This window comes from Phodopus roborovskii, unplaced genomic scaffold, assembly GCF_943737965.1.
Source record: "Phodopus roborovskii unplaced genomic scaffold, PHOROB, whole genome shotgun sequence".
Taxonomy (NCBI): domain Eukaryota; kingdom Metazoa; phylum Chordata; class Mammalia; order Rodentia; family Cricetidae; genus Phodopus; species Phodopus roborovskii.
In genome coordinates, this window is record NW_026125675.1 from 2160926 (window position 1) to 2182505 (window position 21580).

Genomic DNA, 21580 nt, shown 5'->3' on the forward strand with positions numbered 1-21580 from the left:
ACGTGGCCCAGTTTTTCTAGCTCACTTTTCTAGAGCAGAAGGTGAAAAGGCTCATCGTTTAGGGTCTGAAAAGTCTTTTGACTTTTTTTCTTAAGCAAGGAAGAGGGAAGCAAGAGCTGATTGCCCTCTTATTCTTCACAGAGGCCATGGAGGACTCAGCAAAGCCCAGCACTTGCTTAGGGTTAAACATGATAGCTGGTACTGGCAATGGTAAGTCAAAGGGGAGGGAGAAACCTAGGGCTATGGTTGACTGCTGTCAGGAAAGCATGTGGTTGGGTACTGCAGATGCCTGGAACAGAAGACACAACTAGGAGCTAAGGGAAGAAGAATGGGGAAGAAATGAAAGCATGAAATGGAAGGAAGATAGAAGTGGGACAAAAGAGAAAGCAATCAGGAAGTCCTTATAAAATTGCAGCGAACACTTAGAGTTTCGGAGCTTCGTGGGAACCCTATATACTGAGCCCACTTTAAAACAAGCGCAGGTATATACAGATCCAGGTAGTTCTGAACACTGCCACATCTGGTAGCTTGTGGGACAAAGTGTCACCATTTCAAGCCAGTTTGCTTTCAGAGCATATTTGTTTTGAAGTGGGGAAATGGACACTCAATAGTGCAAATAATTCTAAGCTGTCCCTAAAGGAGAACTGGGAAGTAATTGGAAGAATATTTTCCTTTCTTTTGCCATGCCCCTTGTCCATCCACTACTAGTCACAGACTGCTCTCTCATTCTGTGGCACTAGATCTGGCTTGACCCCACCCAGCCTGTGTGTGTCCTACTCTGCTGCCTCCATGGCACCTCTTAGAATTACTCTCTAGGGGAGCATGCCTTGTGAGCAGGTGATGACACTTCAGTCTGGGCCATCATCAGGCGAGTCTATAATCCAGCAGTTCAGGACTCACTCCTACCTATGACAGAGATGGATCAGACAGGTACCACTTTCCTGTTTTCCAAAATATCCTTGTCAGTTTTGAATTGGGGTGGGTGTGGGGCTAGACTTGTGCCACCACAGTTCTAATCATTGGGCCACAATCACTGGCCACCTCTAGTCTTCTTTAAAGAATCCAATGTTTTTTCCAGCCTTGCACTTCCCAGTCCCTCAGATTGGGAGTTGGGGTGGTGGAAGGGTTAGTGAAGCTATGGACAGGGCACCAGTGGCACCAGAAATGGGAGTGTCCTCTCAACTGCTGTCTCTAATGAACACACTTGGGGGGTTATTGAGGGGTGCCTGGTCAACAGCTTGTCTGGTCAGTAGTATCTGCAGCAAGCCTTGTTGAAGGAGCCTAGTTTAGAAAAGTGCAAAGCTACTTCTGGCCCTGGTTAGGTCTTCAACCTGACTGTGCTTGTCGGTAAGAAAAACATCCCAATGCTCCAACTACTCCCACCCCGAAGCCACGAAACTCTAAGTTTACTGAAAGAAAAAAAAATATTTTTTATTTCAGTTAGTTGGGAAGCTTTGTCAGAGCCCTACCCATAAGGAGAAGAGACAACAGCTGCCTTTATTCTTGTTGGTTTGCTTTGCAATCCACTCTGTGTAAAGTCAGCTAACTCTCTCGGTCACGGGCGTCCGGCTGTCCACAGGTTCTTCTCTGTTTGGCCTTGGCATGGAAGATGAAACAATGTCTTTGCGCTCTCCCTCCCCTCGGTGTTTGTACTTTTCTGCAACTGTGGCGGTGGTTGCTGCGACCATGGGCTGAGTCTTAGCTGGCTCCTTGGGACAGCCATCACTCTCCAGCGAGCCTCCTCGGGGCATCTTCTCCTCTTTGCAGATGCTGCTACTCAAGTCCTGGGGCTCAGGGGGGATGATGGGGTCCTCAGAGCTCTCAGGCTCAGGTGGGGGTGGGGGTGGAGGTGGAAGCAGTGGCATGGGGGCCTTTGGGGACTCTGAATGGTGGTGGTGATGATGGTGCTCCTTTTTAGGGGGTGAGGAGGCACTGCTGCTGCTGCTGCGCCCTTTGGGGCTGCTCTCCTTGCTTTTTCGGCCAGGGCTCTTGCAGGTCTTCAGTCCCTTCCCACTCTTCTCACCAAGGGTGGACACCAGCAGGGGCTTCACCACTTCCTTAACCTCAATGCTAACTGTCTCCCGGGTCTTGCGCTTCTTTATGGGGAGTACAGTCTCATGCACAGAGCGTATGGAAGACTCCTTCACAGCTTTCTTTTTGGCCTCTGCAGCAGCTGCTGCTACCACACTCCCAGGCTTTCTGCCCCGTTTCTTAGGAATGGCCTGGGGGTCAGCTTCAGCTTTTCGCTTTCTGCCAGGGCGTTTGATCACCATGACCTGGGCAGAAGTGGTAGCCCCACCTCCCTCACCTTTGCCCCCAGGCGATGCTTGGAAAGGCATCTTGACAAGAAGTTTCCCAGGACTCTTCTCCAGGACCCTTTTCACCTGAACACCTTCTGATGATGCTGCCTTGGGTCTCCCAGTACCACTCCCTTTGGGGCGTCCCCGACCCCTGCCAGTTCCTGGAGCTTTGGGAGATTTGGGCTTCTTAGGTGGTTTCTGCTCTCTCCGAGAGGGGCTCCCTCTCCCAGTTACCGTGAAGTCAAAATCATTAGGGTCCAAGGAGGTGTCTCCTACCTTCTCAAAGTATGCAATCAATTCCACTTTAGAGCGAAAGGCTTTTCCCTGGGGACTGTGGAGACAAATGGAGACACAAAGAATAGTCAGAAGTGTTTTTTTTTCTCCTCTGAGACAGGGTCTCTCTGTATTGCTTTGAAGCCTGTCCTGATACTAACTCTGTAGACCAGGCTGGCCGAACTCACAGAGATCCGCCTGCCTTTGCCTCCCAAGTGTTGGGATCAAAGGTGTGTGCAACCAACACCTGGCCTTTCATAAGTTGTTATGACAACTTAGAGACTGAGGTAGAGAATATGGTATTGACAAGTTTTCTTATAAGACATTGTAAGTGATCAAGGATCAAACTGAAGAAGAAATAAGATGAACTAAAATTGGAGGGCACAGCCAGGCCAGAAGCATTGGTAGAAGCATGTTACCAGGGGTATTGGGTACTATACAGCTTGCTCAAGGACCAGAATAGCTGGGCCTGAAAGCCTCAGAGGACCTGTCTTCCTCTAAGGCCACTCCTGTCTACTGTTTGGTTTCCTCACAATCCAAAAACCAAAGGGGTCAGGCCTGGTACTAGGGGACCAATGGGCTCAGTTGAGTGTTGGTTGGTGCTCAGACCTAATCCACCACCAAAATATTCCTGCATCTGGAATAAGCCACGGTGTCCAGCCTCTTTGAGAATCCATTTCATTGCAATAAAGCTTTCCTCACCCTTCTTAAGTGTTGAAGTTTAAATAAGCTACCCACAAATACTGTGAAAATTGCTAGCCTTTCTGGGATCATTTAAAGGGCAGACTAATTTACTTCTTGGCTGCTCCTTTAAACCTCTGACTCTGGCAGTTATTCTGCTTTAACAGAAAATACTAGAAGTCAGTCCAAAGCTGGACAAATGCAAAAGGAACAGTTAGAAAGGCGCACAGAATCTGTTTGTGTCCCTTTCCACAGGTCCTGTTAAAGGGCAAACCTTTCCCAACACTGATTTAGAAGCAAACAGAAAGAACTTGACATGTGGCATACGTAAAGGACATACTATTCTGAAGCAGGGCAACAGAGTAGTGAGCTCTGTAGTGTTTTCTAAATGTATCTGGTGTTGATTTTTTTAAGTGTCCTATAGGTGGCAGATTCCACAGAGCTATAGTTTCAATTAGTCCTTATATCTAGCTCTTACTACATAACTTTTCTTGATCTATACACACAAGACTTGCTATTACTTACTTGATCAAATATACATCATACTTCCCAGCAGAGCGGCCAGACTTCCTTTGCTTAAGCTTTCGTGTCCAACCTTCAGGCAAGGTGGGATCATCATACATGGGTCCCCGGTCACGAATGATGGAACGCCGCTGTTTGGGGGAAGCAGAGGCTTCTGGTACTGCTGGGGCAGAGCCCGAGCTTTCTGATGTCTCTGCTTTGCCTGCCTCTGCCGGCTCAGCAGAATGGTGGGCTGAAGGCTGTAGTGGCTCATGTTTGCCCTCTTTGTCTTCCTTCTTGTCTTTCTTCACCTTCTTAAACTTCAGGGGCTTGTCTTTGAGGCCCTGAAGATCCTGGTCTTCTGACTTTTCTTCCCTGAAGTATTAAACAAATATGTAAGTATCACAGAGAACACAGTTGCATGCAGAGTAGTGAGCACAGGCAAGCTTGGGCACCATACATGAGGCCCCTGGCTGCTGCATACAGCTCTTGGTAACTTCCCTGGGACAATGTATCCTTGGGAAAAGCTGAGGCCCAAAGATTTTTTTAGTGGCTTTGAGCTGGTGGTGATGTTGGGCAAATACAGTTAATTTTTATGATACTACTTCAAACCCTAGGTCTAGTTCTTTGAAAATGGCACGTTTTTCTCTTGAATTAAAGCACTGTAGGGTTGGCTTCTCATCACAACACAAGCAGAGGTCAGTTTATAAGTTGCATCTGATGCCCACCTGGGCTTGTTACATAAAAAAGCCTCTCCATTTCTGGAAAGGGAACTGCCTACTACAACTTGTTTTAGGAGCACAAACCTCCTGGAAGGTGGTATACAGCACAGGATTTGGCCAACCTCAGATCCAATTCTGACTGTATCATTTTTTAAAATTTATTTTATGTATTTTGTCTGCATGTATGTCTCTATACCACAGGAATACCTAGTGCCTGTGGAGGCCAGAAGAGGGAATTGGATCCCTTGGGACTAAAGTTACAGATGGTTGTGATCCACCAATGTGGATGCTGGGAATTGAATCTAGGTCCTTGGGAAGACCACCAGTGCTCTTAACTTCTGAGCCATTGCTTCAGCTTCACAACTTTGCCATCTTCAAAACAAGGAACCCAGCAAGTGACTTCAGCGGTCTAGGCCAGTTTTCTCATCTCAACGGTAGCTAATCTCATCCCAGAGGCATTCTTTCTGTGAGAATTATGGACAAAATGGTCCAAAAACACTGTATAACTACTGCTAATTCAGGCAAACAGCAACTGCTGCCTAGAGTTCGTTGTTCGTCTGAGAAAAAAAGGATCCTGGGGGGGGGGGTCACATGGGTCTTTACAAGATATTCTTACTGAAGCAAGCAAGCACACATGCATGCAAGCTCTCACCATATCCTCAGCAGAAACAGAGGAAAGAGAAAGAGAAAAATGTAATAATAGAATAGTGTATGGAGTATGGCAATTGCCACATTCTAGGACAGAATACCTGCTCATTCTTTCTTGTGGACGGAGACAGCTCCTTCTACAGATTTTGGTTTTTCCCAATGGGGCCCCTTCATGTACAGGGTTCAAGGCTTGTCTCTGATGCTCTAGTGACCACACGGCACTGCTTGCACCTCTGAGTTACAGTTCAGACTAAAGAAGGTTTGGAAAGAAGTAGCAGTTGCCTATTGGTCTAAGACTAGGAGAATTGGGCTGTGAGGTGCATCTGGAAGTATTGTAGTCTGTTCACAGTTCAGTGTTTAGGACCAGCTTAATATGAAACCTCTAAGTGACAAAGGAATGAGCTGGCAAGAAAAATGCCAAAGTGGTAAACAGCAGGTATTTATCACTTGCATGTAATTCCACAGGACCATTTTAAACATCAGGGTTGCTCCCCTGATTCTAAATAGTTCTTGAGCTTAAGAAAACCACTAGACTAACAGGACAAATTGGCTTCATTAGAATTCTCACTTGTATTCCAAAAAATATTAACAACCACAGGTTAAATATAAGCCATATGAGCAAAGAACACCGAGAAATCTACCCCGAGGAGACATCTCTGGAAATGCCTAACAACAAAGGCATGATAATTTTCACTAAATCTATTTTCACTACCTAAGACTGCAGGCCTCTCTAGTCCTTGTCACGAAGGAGACTTGGTGAATAAACTACAAGATGCTTATATACTGGAAGGCTAGAGAAGGATGAGTGTTATGAATTTTTTGATATTAAAAAAACAAACTGCAGGCATGTTTATCATATGAATCTGGTGTGCAGGATTGCAGACTAGTCTAGGGTAGGTAAGAACAAGGTAAGAACCATTGCTGAACACTTCTTGGATCATAATTGTATGTAATGAATCGTGTAAATGTTAACATAACTAAAAATAAAACAAAAGTAATAAAATATAATATAATGCAGGCAAATAGAAACCAAGGAGCTTAAGAATATTATCAAACGTAACATACTACGCAAAAAAGACTCTAGCTTCTGCCCATAGTGTTCCTCTAGTGGGATATATTCCAAAGCCAACAATAATATCCCAGCTGGCAGACCAGCTGAAAGGTGACTCTGGTTCTGGGGAATCCTCTGGTGCCAGTAAAGCTGGGGATGGGAATACAAAAACAAAGCAGGAGGAAGTCAAGAAAAAAACTTTTAGCAATAAATAGCCTAGGCATGGTCAAGAATGTAGGCAGTAAAGGATTTGGGATCTGTTTAGGGGAGAATCAACAGAGCTCAATGGTGGACTGGGCAGAACTAAGTTAGAATTGTGTTAAAGGCTGGGCAGACAGCAGTGTCAGTGACTGAGAAAGGAAGTCTGGTTGAGGAACATGCGCGCAATAGCATTTCTGAAGCTACTGGCTACAAATGTGGGAGGCCCAGCTGTATTTTATCAACTGAGTTATATCCTTAACCCTCACATTCTTTCAAACTGAAAACATTTATAGCAAATAGTAACTATATGGTGCTTTTTAATTCTTCATACTGAAAGGCACACAGATGTTTGGGATTATATTTTCTCACTGCTAATTAAGGGGGAGGGGAGAATACCAAGATTAGTTTATCCATGGATCACTGTGTAGCTAAGGACAGCCCCTGATTTCAATGCTCCCCAGTTCTGGGATTAAAAGCATTTTCCACCATGCCAGCTAATTTTCTATTTAAAAACAAGTAACAGAGCTGGAGATTATGGCTCAGTGGTTAAGAGTACTTACTGCTCTTGCAAAGGAACTATGTTTGGTGCCCAGTTTCCCAGCACCCATATGACCATTCAGATCCACCTATAACTTCAGTTCCAGGGGATCTGACACTCTTTGCTGGCTTCTGTGGGCTCTGTACTCTGCATGCATGTGGTGTACACACAGACAAGCAGGAATACATCATGTACACATAAATAAAAATAAAATCAGCAATACCAAGTAACAAAAGCCCACAAAGAAGCCTGGATTCTTTCTGGATATGGAATGAAGGTTAAAAGGATATAAATGATGTAATCCAAAAGAGCCCAAGGGCCTGTTCAGTTTGGGGTGGGGGTGAGGGGTGGTTATCACTACAGGATCCGAGGGAGGAGGAGCTAGGCTGGGATGCCAGACGACTTTCCAAGATTGCCCTCCAAGAAGGTCTGTGATGTTTAGTGAAGTACATTTCCTAAGAAACCAAATACCCTTTCTCTAGCCGCCCCCTTCCCATCGCTCCGTCTTTTCCAGGATTACTAAGAGAGCCAAACACCTAGTTTCTATGTTTATACAGTTCAAAGTTGGAAGTAACACCGGAAACCAGTATGTTCAACTTTGGAATGTCACAGATGAAGGAAAAAGGAAGCTCAACTACACAAAGGAACTTATCTGGGGTCACTATTGAGTTTATGGCCAATTAAAATGAGTTACATTGGATGGGTTTATTATCATTACAAACATGTATGTGTGTTCTTCAACTGCCTTTGCTATTGTGTCATACTATTAACCACTGTGATGCCCTTTCCAGAAGGAAAAGTAACCCATGGTACCTCCCTGTATCAACAGCAGCTCTGGGCCTGCTCTTCCTTGCCTCTTTATTTGGAGATCTTTCATCCTGTAGGTTAAGGTGACACTTCTCAGGGGTTTCTCTCCTCCTCTATGCCCTGGAAGCACAGCATACCATCCCCCATCCTCAACAAACATAAAATATTCCACTGCACACACCAATTCCTCTCTCTCTGCTCAGTGCCTGACAAAAGAGCAACACTTAATAAACATATGCCATGTAAAGTCAGGATGCTGACTGTGCTACATCTGCTTAGTGCTCAAAGTAGATAGGCTTTGAGTACATGAGCAAATGGTGAGTTTAGGAACTAGCAGTAGTGTGTTGGATTATCAGTGGCTTGGAATTGGCAGGAGATGAGGTTATGAAGGTCACTGAGGGTCCCAGTTACTGGACAGTAATGTAAAAGATGATTATATCAGCAGGACTGCCAAGTTTCCAGTTAATGTGGCACACAACCCTCCTCTTGAAAACCTAAAAATGCTGAACCAAACAAATACCTTAGAAGAGACATCAAAGAATGTCTTAAACATATGTACAAGGAAGGAAGGCATACACAGACTAAAGAGTAAGAAGACTGAAGAGTCAGAGCATCTGAATGTAGCACAAAACTCTGTATTAGATTCTAGTTTTAAAGGCACTAAGAAAGGCATTAATGGGACATTAAGGGAAATGTGAGTAAGGCTCTACATTAACTCATTGCTAAACTTCTAGAGTGTTGTAACTGTGCTGTCTGCTCTTAGGAAAGCCAGGCTTAAGTATTTTTAACTGAACATCATGATGACTTCCAACTCTCAAAGGGGAAATGATTCAGGGGTGGAAGGGATATGTATAGTGTCAATGTGATAACATGTTTCAAAAGGGGAAATGACATCAATATCATCAGAAATTCTACTGGTTTATGGCAATTTTTAATTTTTTTTTGAGACACTGTCTCTGTTATGTAGCTCAGTGGTCCTGGAATTCACTATACAGACCAGACTGACCATCAACACACAGAGATTTCCCTGGCTCTGCCTCCTGAGTTCTAGTATTAAAGTGTACACCATCAGACTCAGCCTGACGGCAAGTAAAAAGAATGGTTATGTACTCTACCACTGAGCCATATCCTTAGTTTCAAGAGTAGTATTTTGAAGTAGTAACAAGAAAGCGTCTTAACAAAGAGAATGTGTTTGTGTTACACAAAAACAATAAGAGAAACAACTGGAATTAGAAAGCAGAGGAAAAAGGACCACTGCAAGCTCTAGATCAGGTTGCATATTATATACATGGCGAGTTTTAGGCTAGCCAGCACTACATATTCATACCCCGTGTTTTTACTTTTTCCAAGACAGGGTCTCACTATGTACCTCTGGCTGTCCTGGAACTTACTCTGTAGATCAGGCTGGCCTCAACCTACACAGATCCACCTGCTTCTGCCTCCCAAGTTCTGGGATCGACAACATGAGCCACTACCACTTGGCGCTTGATCTTTTTTTTGTTGTTGTTGTTTGTCTGTTTTTTTAAGCAAAACAAAAAGAAACAGCTAGAAACCTTGTTGAAACACTTTCATTTAGTAGGTTAAACAGCCACAACACTACACTGTATATGGTGAAGCTGCCACATGGCAATGAAATATATGTAAAGCCACGGCCTTCATGTTTAAGATAAAACACTTCCTAAAGGCTCCTAGAAACTTGCTGACCCAGGAGCTAATGACATCCAGGACTTTCTTAAGCAGCCTGAGAATGGTAAGGGATGGCTGCTATGTGCTACAATGTTACTGTAACCAGAACCCCCCTCCCCAAGACAGGGTCTCACAAAAACCAGGCTGGCTTGGAACTCTTGATCCCCTAAGTGCTGGGATTATAGGTATGTTCAGCTTTGTAAATAGAGCTTTATTTACTTGTTTGCTCAGGGTTTTCCAGACAAGGTTTCTCTGTGTAGTACTGGCTGTCCTGGAATGCACTCTGTAGACCAGGCAGTCTGGCCTTGAATTCACAGAGACCCACCTGTCTCTGCCCCCCGAGGACTGGGACTAAGGTTGTACGCCATCAATGCCTGCCTAAAGTTTTTTTTTTTAAATATGCATGTATGTACTAGTATGTGTGTGTGTGCACATACCAAAAAATCTTGAGTGTCATCTTCAAGAATGTCACCCACTTCATTTGAAGCAGGATCTCTTCACTTGTCAGGTTAGTCTGGCTGGCCACTGAGCCCCACAGATCATCTTGTGTGTTCACCTCCCCAGTGCTGGGATTTCAAGTGTGTGCTATCGCATCCAGCTTTGTATATGGATTCTTGAGAATCAAACTCAGTTTCTCGTAATTATGAGGCAATAGTTTTACAGACCAAGCTATCTCCTACTCCCTGTAAGCAGCATTTTCAATGGTTTCACTACTGAGCTCTGGTTACCAAGCCACATATATTTGCAGTGGTTCTACCCTAGCTTTTCCTTTAAGAACTGGGGATGTAGCTCAGTGGTAAAGCACTTGCCTTTTATGTATGATGTCCCTGATTTAATTTCCAGCCCTGGAAAAAGAAACTAATCCCCCCCAAAATGTACATACCATATCCACATTGGAAAAGGAAGGCCTTCACAGATCTCAAATATCTATTAAAGCACAGGCCATGTTCCTGGGCAATAATTCCATAGCTAAGATGTAAAAATTAGGCCAAAACCTTCAATGGGTACACAAAGGAAAATTAAGAGTTAGAGAAATCTTGTTGCAGTAGGACACCAAATCATTATATCCAGGAGTTGGGCAGTGAGAACTACCAGCATTTTTATAGTGACAGTTACCTGTAGTAACCCCATTTAGTAGGCCAGAAGGCATTACCAGGAGGCAGTGTTCTGCACTCAGCAAGTTAATAGGAAGTCTAAGTCAGTCAAACAACCATAGTTGAGGAAGGAATATTCATAACCCCTAAGGCTTTTAAATTTTAAAGTAGGGGAGGAAGCTGGGTGTGGAAATGCACACCTTTAATTCCAGCACTCTGGGAGGCAGGTGGATCTGTGTGCATTCAAGGCCAGCCTGGTCTACAGAGTTCCAAGACAACCAGGACTGTTACACAGAGAATCCCTGTTTCAAACAACAAAACTAGGGAGAAGGGTTGGGGTTGGAGGTATGTGTTAGTAGCCTGTCTAACACTCATCCATCTGCTCTGGGTTCTATCTCTAAGTACTACAAGAAAGAAGGGTGCTGAGTCTAGTGGTGAACACTAGTAATTTCAGTAGTCAGGAGGCTGAGACAAAAGGACTGAAAATTTAAGGTTAACTTTGATTATGCAGAGAGACCCTGTATCAAAGAAAACAAGGAAGTTGTGCTGGTTAATTTTATGTCAAGTTGAAACTAGCTAGAGTCACCAGAAAAGAGGGAGCAGGGAACCTCAACTGAGAAAAGGCCTCTAGAAGACTGGCCTGTAGGCATGTTGGTAAACATGTTACTACCTGATTGATCCTGGGAGGGCTCAGTTCTTTGTGAATGTGGCCACCACTGGGTGGGTGGTCTTGGATGGTATAAGAAAGCAAGCCGAGCAAACCATGAGGAGTAGCAAGCCAGTAAACAGCATTCCCTCATGGCCTCTGCATCAGCTCCTGCCTTCAGGTCCTTGCTGTGAGTTCCAGCCCTGGCTTCTCTCAATAATGAACTTTTAAGTTGTAAGGTAAAATAAAACCCTTTCCTCCCTAGATTACTTTTTGTTGCAGTGTATTATCACAGCAATAGAAACCCTAACCAGGAAGGGTACTACAAAGCCAGGTGAAATCAGCAATTTTCACTTGAATTGGAACCCAGCACAACTCCTGCCCTCTCTTGTATAATCACTAGGAAAATTTCAGCAACTTAGCAACATTCTAGGTTTTCCGAATTTCACTCATGTGTGAAATTTTAGGAGAGAGTGTTTCTCAGCACCTTTCATTTCTAGTTATCTCATGGAGTAACATAGATTTAAAACACCACATAAGACCATCATGGACTTAGGGCACTTCCCCCACAGAATGGTCTGAAGCCAGAGAACAAGATTCATTTCCTTATACCAGTTGCTTCTATCCTACAGTGTGATCCAATTGTTGCCCTCAGTCCTTTCTACTTTCAGTATCTGCTGTAGAGTCTCTAATTGAGGGAGGTTTCTCTGAATGAATATAAAGGCAGCAGCAATTTTAAATGACAGCTTTGGGTGCAATCAAACTGGCACTGGAAGAGTGTTTTACTGTTCTCTAAGGAGAAGGGGAAGAGTTTCAGCTTGAAGACCGCAATGGCAGAGCTTCAGCTGCCTTGCTCCACTTTAAAGTCTCTCCTACTGAGAAGATATAAGAAACAGCCTATGTCTTGAAAACACAAAAGAAATATAATGAAAGATTTAAATCTTTCCACATTAGTAAAATCTGGCCAGATGAAACTCAGTTGAGTGAACATAAGTCCTTGTATTTATGATGTGTGGGATGGGTCTAAGAGAGTTGTCTTTAAATATATTTAAGGTTCTACTAAAGAATATTCTATTCCAATATATATATTTTTTCAAATATATTTCAAATATTCAAATATTAAGGCCATCATATTCAATTTGGATGGATGTGATGATTTGGTATACACAGACATTATAAAAGATGGACTTGAACCTGAAAAAGAAAACAAAAAGAAAAACAGCTCTTGTGAAACAAAAGCAGGTCCTTCCCCAAATAATGGCAACAAATTCTTATATTACATCTCATTTTTAGAGGTGTATAAAATAAAAACCTGAACACAAAACCACCACATCAGTTAAATACAGCAACAACAACAAAACCCAGATCCTAGCAGTGAGTGATGACAAGCACCTGCATGTAATCCCAGCACTTAGGGGTAGGGACAGAAGGATCAGAAGTTCAAGTCAATCATTGACACAGTGAGTTTGAGATTAGGCTGCCTCAAACAAAAATGAAACAAACAACACAAAAATTTTTGCAATGAAAGTCTTGATGATGCCTCAAATTATTAAATATGGAGTTCCTATGACCTAGCAGTTCCATTTTAAAGTACAGATCCCAAAGAACTGATACTTATATGCTAATGTTCAAAGATGCCTGACTCCTAAAAGCCAAAAGGATGAAGCAAACACAGTGTCTACTGATGGATGAACAGAAAATAACCTTTCAAAACAGAATGTTATTCAACCTTAAAATGGAAGGGAATTCTGACACAAAGTATAACATGGATGAGCATTAAGAAAACATTCTTTGAAAGAAGGCAGACTACATGGTGTGTTTCCACTTGCATAGAATGTCCGCACAAGCAAATCCATAGTAATGGAAAGTCATTTTCAGGGGCTGTGGGTATTAACAATTATTACGAATGGATATGAGGGTTCTTTTTGGATAGGGTGAGATGATGAATATATTTGGGAATTACTATAGATGATGGCTCCACAACACTGTGAATATACTTAATGCAAATGAATTGTGTACTATATTAATTTTCTTGGAATACTGGGGATTGAACCCAGGGCTTTATGCTTGTTACGTAAGTGTTCCATCAATAGCTATTTTACTTTGAGATAGGGTCTCACATTTTTTAATGTATGAATGCTCTGTGTGCATGTATGCCTGAATGCCAGAAGGGCATCAGATCCTGTTATAGATGGGTGTGTTTGCTGATATATTATTTGTGATTTATTAAAGCTTGCCTGAGGATTCAGAATGCAAGGTCACCCACAAGCCATAGAAGCCAGGCACACTACTTTAATTCCAGCAGCCAGAAGCTAGGAGGTGGTGGCACACAACTTTAATCCTAGGACTCAGGATTAAAATGTAGACAGATCTGTGAGTTCAAGGCCACCCAGATGTACACAAGATGGATCCAGTTCTAAGGAGAAACAGCTCACACAAAGGTGATCTCAGCACTTGGGGTCACACACTTTTAATCACAGCATTAGGGAGGTGTATAAGACAGGAGCAAGGTGTCAGTATCAGGCACTCATTCTCCAGCCACACTGAGGACAGGAAGACATTCAGTTTCATGAGTCTACACCCATGATGAGAAAAGACAGCAGGGCCAGCCTGTTCTGCCTGAGGTAGTGGTAAGAGCTAGTGGTTGGCTACTTTGCTTTTCTGATATTCACCTTGAAGTTTGAACCCCAATATCAGTCTCTGGGTCTTTTATTTTTTCATGGTAGATACTGGCGACCAACATTACAGTACACATTCATGAAAAAGCCTCTTTGAGTCCATCTGCAAAGGTCCAAGCCTGAGCTGTAGGCAATATTCCTGCCTGAGTCCCTCCCTTTTGAGTCCTTCCCCAACTGGCTAGGTTTTCTCCTCAAATCTTTGAACAAGTGTGGGATTTTTCCGTTGTAGTTTTTCTAAATAGTCTTCAGCTGCCACCCAAATTTGGGAAGCTTTTTAGGCTTTTCCTAGAGCCCCTAGAGCTGAAATTCTTAGTTCATGGCTACAAGCTAGTTCTCCAAATCAGACGTGCCACACCCTACAGTTCACTAATATTGCCGGTAGATTTGGTAAGTTAATTGGAAATTCTTGAAGACACAAGTTAAAAAGAGTCCCTCACACACTAAAAAATGGAAAACAATATTAAAATGGAGAGAACTAGGTCTCTGTATGATTACATAGTGGATGGTTTAAAAATAGAACAAGTAAATGAAGAGATAATCAACCTAACTTGGATTGAGATACTGTTAATTATCATTTTGATAATCTTTGTTGTCGTTTTGATAATTCTTGGCTTATCTCTAGCAAACTTGGTTGATATGAGTGCTAATATGCAGGCCTTAGAAAAACTTATTAAGACTGAGAAATTACATGGAAAACCAAGTTTAGCATTACATTTTGTTTGTTTTCCCAGACAGGGTTTCTCTGTGGCTTTGGAGGCTGTCCTGTCCTGCAACTAGCTCTTATAGACCAGGCTAGTATCCAATTTACAGAGATCCACCTGCCGCTGCCTCCCGAGTGCTGGGATTAAAGTTGTGCATCACCACCACCTGGCTCAGCATTGCATTTTAAGACTAAAAATGAACACTTTTAAGGTCTTAAGAGAACTGCCATTAATAGATCCAATAACCTTACAGGAAGTGCCAAATGAAAGAGATTCTGTAAGAGCTACTTGGAAGCCTGTGACAATGTTAGATTAGGGAAATTCAAGGAAGCTGTAGTCTTATACAGTATCCATTCACCATTTGCGAAGCAGAAGTTAAACACATGGTCTGCTTGTAATAGGGTTATCTCTATAGATTGGATAGATTTTATTAAAGCTGTCCCAGAGCCTGGATCAAAACTACAATGGGCTTCCTGGTTCAGAGAAGACACTAAGAATATTAACAAAAATCTAAAGCTAAAGGTATTAGAATCTCCCAAGATCAAATTTTTGGAGAAGGAAATTATTCTACTTTAGAAAGGCAGTGTCAATATAAAGATCATCTCTTAGGTTTAATCCATGCAGCAGCTTTGAATGCTTGTGACAGAACTGGAGAAGCAGGAAGGGAAATTGAATCATTTACAAGTCATACAGGGCCCAAAGGAAGCCTTCATGGACTTCTTACAAAGACTGTCATTAGCAATAAATCAAACATCAGACTCAGATGCTAGAAAAATAGTAATTGAAACAATGGCCCTTTAAAGGCAAAATCAGCACTTTTTTACAACCCTCTAATCCAGAACTAAGGAGGCTAAATCAGGAGAACTACATGTTTAAGGCCAGCTAGGTTAAAGAATGATTTTGTCTAAAAAATTAACACACACACACACACACACACACACACACACACACTTACTTCAAATCAAAACAAACAAAACCACCTGGGATGCCTCCCATATGCAAATATCTCCCCCAGACTAAAAAAGTAATATGAGGTTCAAAATGGCTACAGGGTAGTCAGAGAATTCCTAGAGGTTGGAGGAATAGGTTTGAGTCCAGTTGGCCAGAATATTCTAAATCCTTCTGCTACTCTGGTCCAGGGTAGATGGTATTACCTCTGCAACTCTGCCTGGAGAAAACATTGGCCAGCACTGTGGCAATCTTGGCTCTGGGGCTCATCTGTCCTGCATCCCTGCCTGCTCATTCCTCTCATCAGGTGAAGGTCACTGGCAGAGCTTGATCCATATCCTTGCACAAGGCCCAGGAACCTTTTTTTCCTGTGAAGGGCCAGATAGCAAATGTTTTCCACTTTGATAGCTACACAGGCTCTGCCACAACCACTCAATTTAAGAGTTGTAGTGGAGCCACAGCCAAAAAACAATGCATGAAGAATTGGTTGAGCTAAGTGAGTTCCAGTAGAATTTTATATACAGAATCAAGCAGTGGAAGCCAGGTATGGTGATACATAACTATAAGTCCAGCTCTCTGGAGACTAAACCAGCAGGATCAGAAGTTGGAAGCCAATCTTTTTGTCACAAATAAAAACCAAATCAAGCAATGAGCCAGAGCTAACTCTTGGGGTGTGGTTCACCAACTACTGCCTTAATTAAAAAGCTAGGTAAATAAGCAACTGATAGTTTCATTGATTACAGAGGTTACTTGGCCTCCCATCAAACTCCTAAGGTGGAGTGAGAAGTTCCCCAAACACATAATGGTACATGGAGACTGGAGTCCCAGAAGACGAACAAGGAAACCGTTTTGTAAAGGACTGAACATAATGCCAAGAAGCAAGTGGGCTTGTCACTGACCACAACACTGTGAAAATTCACTGGAGATTGGTAAAGCCACTTCATGGAACACAGGGAAATAAGCCTTTATACAGTGGACTACAGGAGGTGAGGGAAGGGTCTGTGAGCAGAGATCTCTGGAAAGAGTTTGACTAAAAGGGGAAGCAGAGACTGGACAGAGGCTGAAGAGGGTGTGTATGACTAAACAGGAAATTCTAAAACACATTTTTATGGTGATAATCATGATTCAAGAAAAGAGGAAAGAGAAAATGAAGTCCCAGGGACATGGAACAGTAGTAGACACAACAAGCTGGACAGACAGGAAATCCTTGTCATTAAGGGGTCTGAGTTAGGCTTTGTGGGTGGAACAACTTCTATTCATGACAGTATGGAGATGTGGGGCTAAGGTCACTGGAATGGGGGTGGTGAAGAAGATGGAGAGTCAGACACTAGGAAAGCCCTTAACATGTTGGATGAGAGGGTCAGAGACAGAGAGACAGAAGCTGTGGGTGTGAAAATGTTTACAGTCATAGCCCTCCTGCCGCTAAGGTACACAAGATAGAAGATAATCAACAAGCAGCTGTTGGAAGATGATCCAGGACAGTGGGAGGAGCCATCAAGGGAAAGGTGGGAAAAAGAAAGGGGCACTGTGGCACAGCCTACAGCTTCATGGATGTTGGTATTGTAGAGAAGGACAGAAGACTCTTGAATTTTAGCTTGAGGGACTGTAAATCGAGTACATGCCCTCTGGCTGTGTGGCCTTTTTATTTACCTAGCTTGTTTTGAAGGACTGTGGGTGTTAGAGCAGGCAGTGAGTTGAGAAAAGGTGGGGGGAGTACAAAACAAAACAAGCCCAAAGCAAATATCCTTCAGGAACTAAAATTTGGGTCAAGGAAGGGCATAAGTGGGAGGGAAGAAAAGAGAAGGTAATGGGGGAGGGGGAGAACAGGCACATAACATATGCCTATGAGAGTGCCATACAGAAACCCCATTATTTTGTATAATCAATACACATTAATAAGAATATTGGTAAAATCTGACAAAATAAGCCCCATTCAACCATGAAGCCATGGTAGATTTTACTTCCTTTGTATTTCCTTTTAGTGTTTTCTATCACCACCTAATGGGATGTCAGCTGAGACCTAACCCTCACCCAGGGTCTAACTCTTGACAAGAGAATGAGGACAGTAACCTGCCTGTTTTATTTAGTTACTGGTTGATAAGTGCTTTGTGACCTTACAAGACCATGATGCTATTGAGCTAATAAATGTTGGTAAGGACATAGGGAGAAAGGAACTCTTTCTTATACACTAGTCATAATTGGGGTTTCTACTGCTGTGAAGTTTATTGTACTGTGTTAGCCAATGTTAAAAATAAAGTGTCCTCTTTATTGCAATTCCTAAAAGTATGCTAGAGATTTAATAAGTTAATTAAGCAGAACAGTAATTTATTCTAGAATGTCTTAGGTTCTGAAAAAGATGTGAATAACTTTAATCAATTTAGTAAATCAGACAAAATAGACAATTCTTGTAAAAATAAATGTTCTCCACATTAATCCAAACAGGTGCAAGGAAAATAAAAATGTTTAGATATGCCTGTACATAACATGCAACACCATTAAAAAAAAAAAAACAAGTCAGACTCTGGAAGCAGCTGCTGCCTGCAAGGGTGTGCCGTGTGTGTGTGTGTGTGTGTGTGTGTGTGTGTGTGTGTGTGTGTGTGTGTGTGTGTGTGTGGCACTTTTGCCCTTCCTCTAGTCTAGAGAGTTAGATGCAATAGCTACAATGTCAATGATCATCTTTCAGCTATGACACTATAATGGTGATGGAATATACTCATTGAGGGGCCTTAGATTGTGCATGGACACAAAAGCTACTAGTGTCCTACTGTATGGGGGAAGAAGAGAAGTCAGCTGTGGACTTCTGTGCCTGAGGCACTCATTAAACACCAGGGTAGAACAATGTGACAGGAAGGGGCAGTGACAATGTCTATAGGGGTTGGCCAGGGCCCAGATAAGAGTGTGATAAATTCCCTGGGGCTGGAGCTGGGGGGTGCCATTCTCTATATATTAATCAGTTCCTAAGTTTCCCTCTAGTGAAATAGAAAACCAGAGGCCATTCTCATGGGTACTTTAAGTAATACATTTGTTCGGAAAAACACCAATGTTACACAAATATAAAGCCCAAGATTGCAGAGGCACTTGATAGCCTTTAAAATTCATGTCTCCTGTTTTACAAAGCTGAGCTGAGGAACTGTGTTGTTAAATCATGCACTTATGTTTAAAAGAAGAATGTGTGGATGCTATTTAGACTCTCACTGATTTATTCTGTTTTGGATTACCAAAATTCCCCCAAAATAATTCCAAATCCATATATCTTCCCTTTGTATGTACCTCTGACAGCTACAGGTTAAATTAACTCATGAATAATAGTGTCTCTGTTGGCCACACCAAAGTAGATGAACTAATAGCAGTGCAGGCTGTGTTTTATTCTGTCCTTAGGCTAAGGTCCCAATGCAGAACCATTCATCTATTCAGTGGTTATTCCTGATTCTAAGTACTAGAGATATGACAGTATCTATATATCCCAATCCTCCTGCCCTCATAGGGTTCTGACTGTAGTTCGGAGAGAAGCACACAAACAAAAATATTCAGTTTGCAACAAATGGTGACAGGTATTAATTAGGCTTGGCAGTGAAGGGGTAGAGGAAGAAGACTTTGACCTTGAAGAATGTGGCCACAAAGAGTCATAGTAGAAAAGTTATCTTTGAACAGATTTGAAGAAAACCACAAAGGGAGCTAGTTGTATGACACCAAGATCAGATGACAGAACAGGGTCAAGGTCCTGAAACAGGGGTGTGTCATTGTAGATCCATGAAGCCCCTGTTAGTCCCCTGACCCCAGCGCAGCAGAAGAATGGCCACAACACTAAGCCTTAGAACAAGCCATTGTAAGAAATCTAGCCTGGCTCTATGGAGGATTTTTAAACAGAAGTGCATCCATGTGTTGGAAGGACTTAGCAGAAACAAAGAGGATTATAAAAGAGATCAGAGCAAAAGGACTCATGGGGATGGGAAGTCTGTGACTTTGTCACCTGGAGATGCAAGTTTGGAACTCAATGGTTTACAAACAGGTGGGGAGTCATGAATCTGGGCAAACTTAGGGATTGAGGGTATTGAAAGATCTGGGCCAGAGGCCCTTCCATGTTACAGAGGGTGTTAGTATTCAGGCATTTGTACTGGCAGGATATACCCTAAGAGTACCACCTGTGCCTATTCACTATGTTCCCTTTTAAAAGGGCTCTATCCACCTCCCATCCTTCTCTGTCTTCCTCCCTCCCTCCTTCCCCCTCCTCTGTTTCTCTTTCCTTTCTCTTGCTGCTCCTGTCCCCAGAAGGCCAGTCTACCCCTCCCCTTTTCCCCTGTTAACGATCCTTTTCCCTGAATAAAAAACCCCTGTGCTTCAACTATATACTATATTCTATTAAGAAGGGACAAAAGTTTTGGTTGGAGGAAAACACACCCATCCACCCCCCCACACACACACCCACACCGTAGTCTCCATGAGAAGGTTGACAACAGTGCAGATACTCACAGAAGGAAGGGGCTGACTTCGATAGATAATAGGATCAAATGATGCTGAAATATTCTAGAACAGGATAAGCAACAACTGGTCCTGTATTGAACAATATGAAGGTCATCACTGTGGAGGCCTTACTATATGGCCTGATGTAGCTGTGGCAGCAAAAAGGTTAGAAAAGCATGGAGAGAGACAGAATCTCAGTGGAAAGGAAAAAAGGGAAAGGGAAGTGATGAAGCTAGAAGAGAACAAGTCAGAAGCAGTGCCACTGAAGTAGAAGTAGGAACAGGTTTTAGGGAATTGAGGGGAGAGTCTGATACTAGGGAGCTCTGGAGACACTTCCTGAAACAGAAGAGAGAGTGTAGGGTTGGGTCTCTCAGAGAATAAGGGAGATTGGGGAGGGAAGATGATGAAGATGATGCTGGTCTATGGGCATTCTCTTTGGACTGCTCCCCTGCTCTCTGGAAACTAACAGAACAGTTACCAGGTGAGAGGAGGTATGACAGCCTGTTACAATTGATATAAAGTACCTCTTTCCCCAACCTTACCTCCTCACCCTCTGGCCAAAGAATCACATATTGAAGTCTTAAAGTAGATCCAATCACTGAGGTGACTGAACCATGAAGGACTCTGATCGACTCATAAATTAACAGCATTACTGACAGGTGATAGAAATGTTATTAGGTGTGTTCTACCTAGAAGAAATAACTCACTGAGAGCATGCATTAGAAGGATATATTTTGTCCCCCTACATTGAGCTTTCCCCTGCTTCCTGGCCACCATGAAGTAAGCAGCTCTTCTCTAACACCCTTCCATCATGCTCTCCTCACCACAGGTCCAGAAGCAATGTAGCCAGGTGACTTGACTATAAAGGGAGACCTTGGAAATCGAGTCAAAATACATCATCATCCTTTAAGTATTGCTCCGGTATTTGTCATAGTGCTGTCTAACATATGGTCAAAGGAGGCGGAACAGACAGAGACATGAGGAACTACAGTATGCTGGCCAACATGAGGTTCACCTGGAGTTTTTTGAGACAGGGTTTTCTTGTACAGTCTTTGCTGTTTTAGAAACTGCTCTGAGGACCAAAACTGGTCTCAAACTCACAGAAGTCTGACTGCCTCTGTCTCCTGAGAGCTGGGATGAATCTGCTTATCTGAGGCATATTCAAGCAAACTGGAGAAATGCAGATGACTGAATTTAGTCAGAGCCGGTGCTTTGTTGACTGAGTACAAACAACTGGCCATTGAATTGAAACTGGGAAGGAGTGAGTGGGAGGCACAGACAGATTAAAGAGAGAAACAAAAATGGATTATAAGTGCCCCTAAGGTAATGAGAATACTGGAGATGGGCAGTGCAGGCAGTAGGTTTGAAACATAAGAGCTCTGCTTTTGCAGATACAAGATTTAGGGGCCAGTGCAATGGATCAGAAGGTAAAACACTTGGTGTAACACATGTGCATACATAACATACAAAATAAAACAATGTGAAAAAAAGAAAAATAACATGATTTGGGCTAAATTTTTTGTGGTACTATAACTAGCACTAGCCGAATGCCTGAGGTGGGGGAGGGGAGGGGAGATTTGGAAATATACCTTGCCTCTGGCAGAAGGGACATGGCTCTCCACTGGCATATACCCAAGGTTGCAT

At 42.8% G+C, this 21580-nt stretch overlaps 1 protein-coding gene across 1 annotated transcript in view; it reads right to left on the bottom strand.

Annotated features, from left to right (window-relative positions):
* Nucleotides 1-1405: 1405 nt before the first annotated feature.
* Mecp2 (methyl-CpG binding protein 2) overlaps nt 1406-21580 on the bottom strand; it is a 54572-nt gene continuing 34397 nt past the window's right edge. The window contains 3 exon segments of the mRNA XM_051178334.1: nt 1406-1553; nt 1555-2631; nt 3780-4130. Coding sequence (XP_051034291.1) covers nt 1466-1553; nt 1555-2631; nt 3780-4130 — 1516 coding nt within the window. The 3' untranslated portion in view covers nt 1406-1465.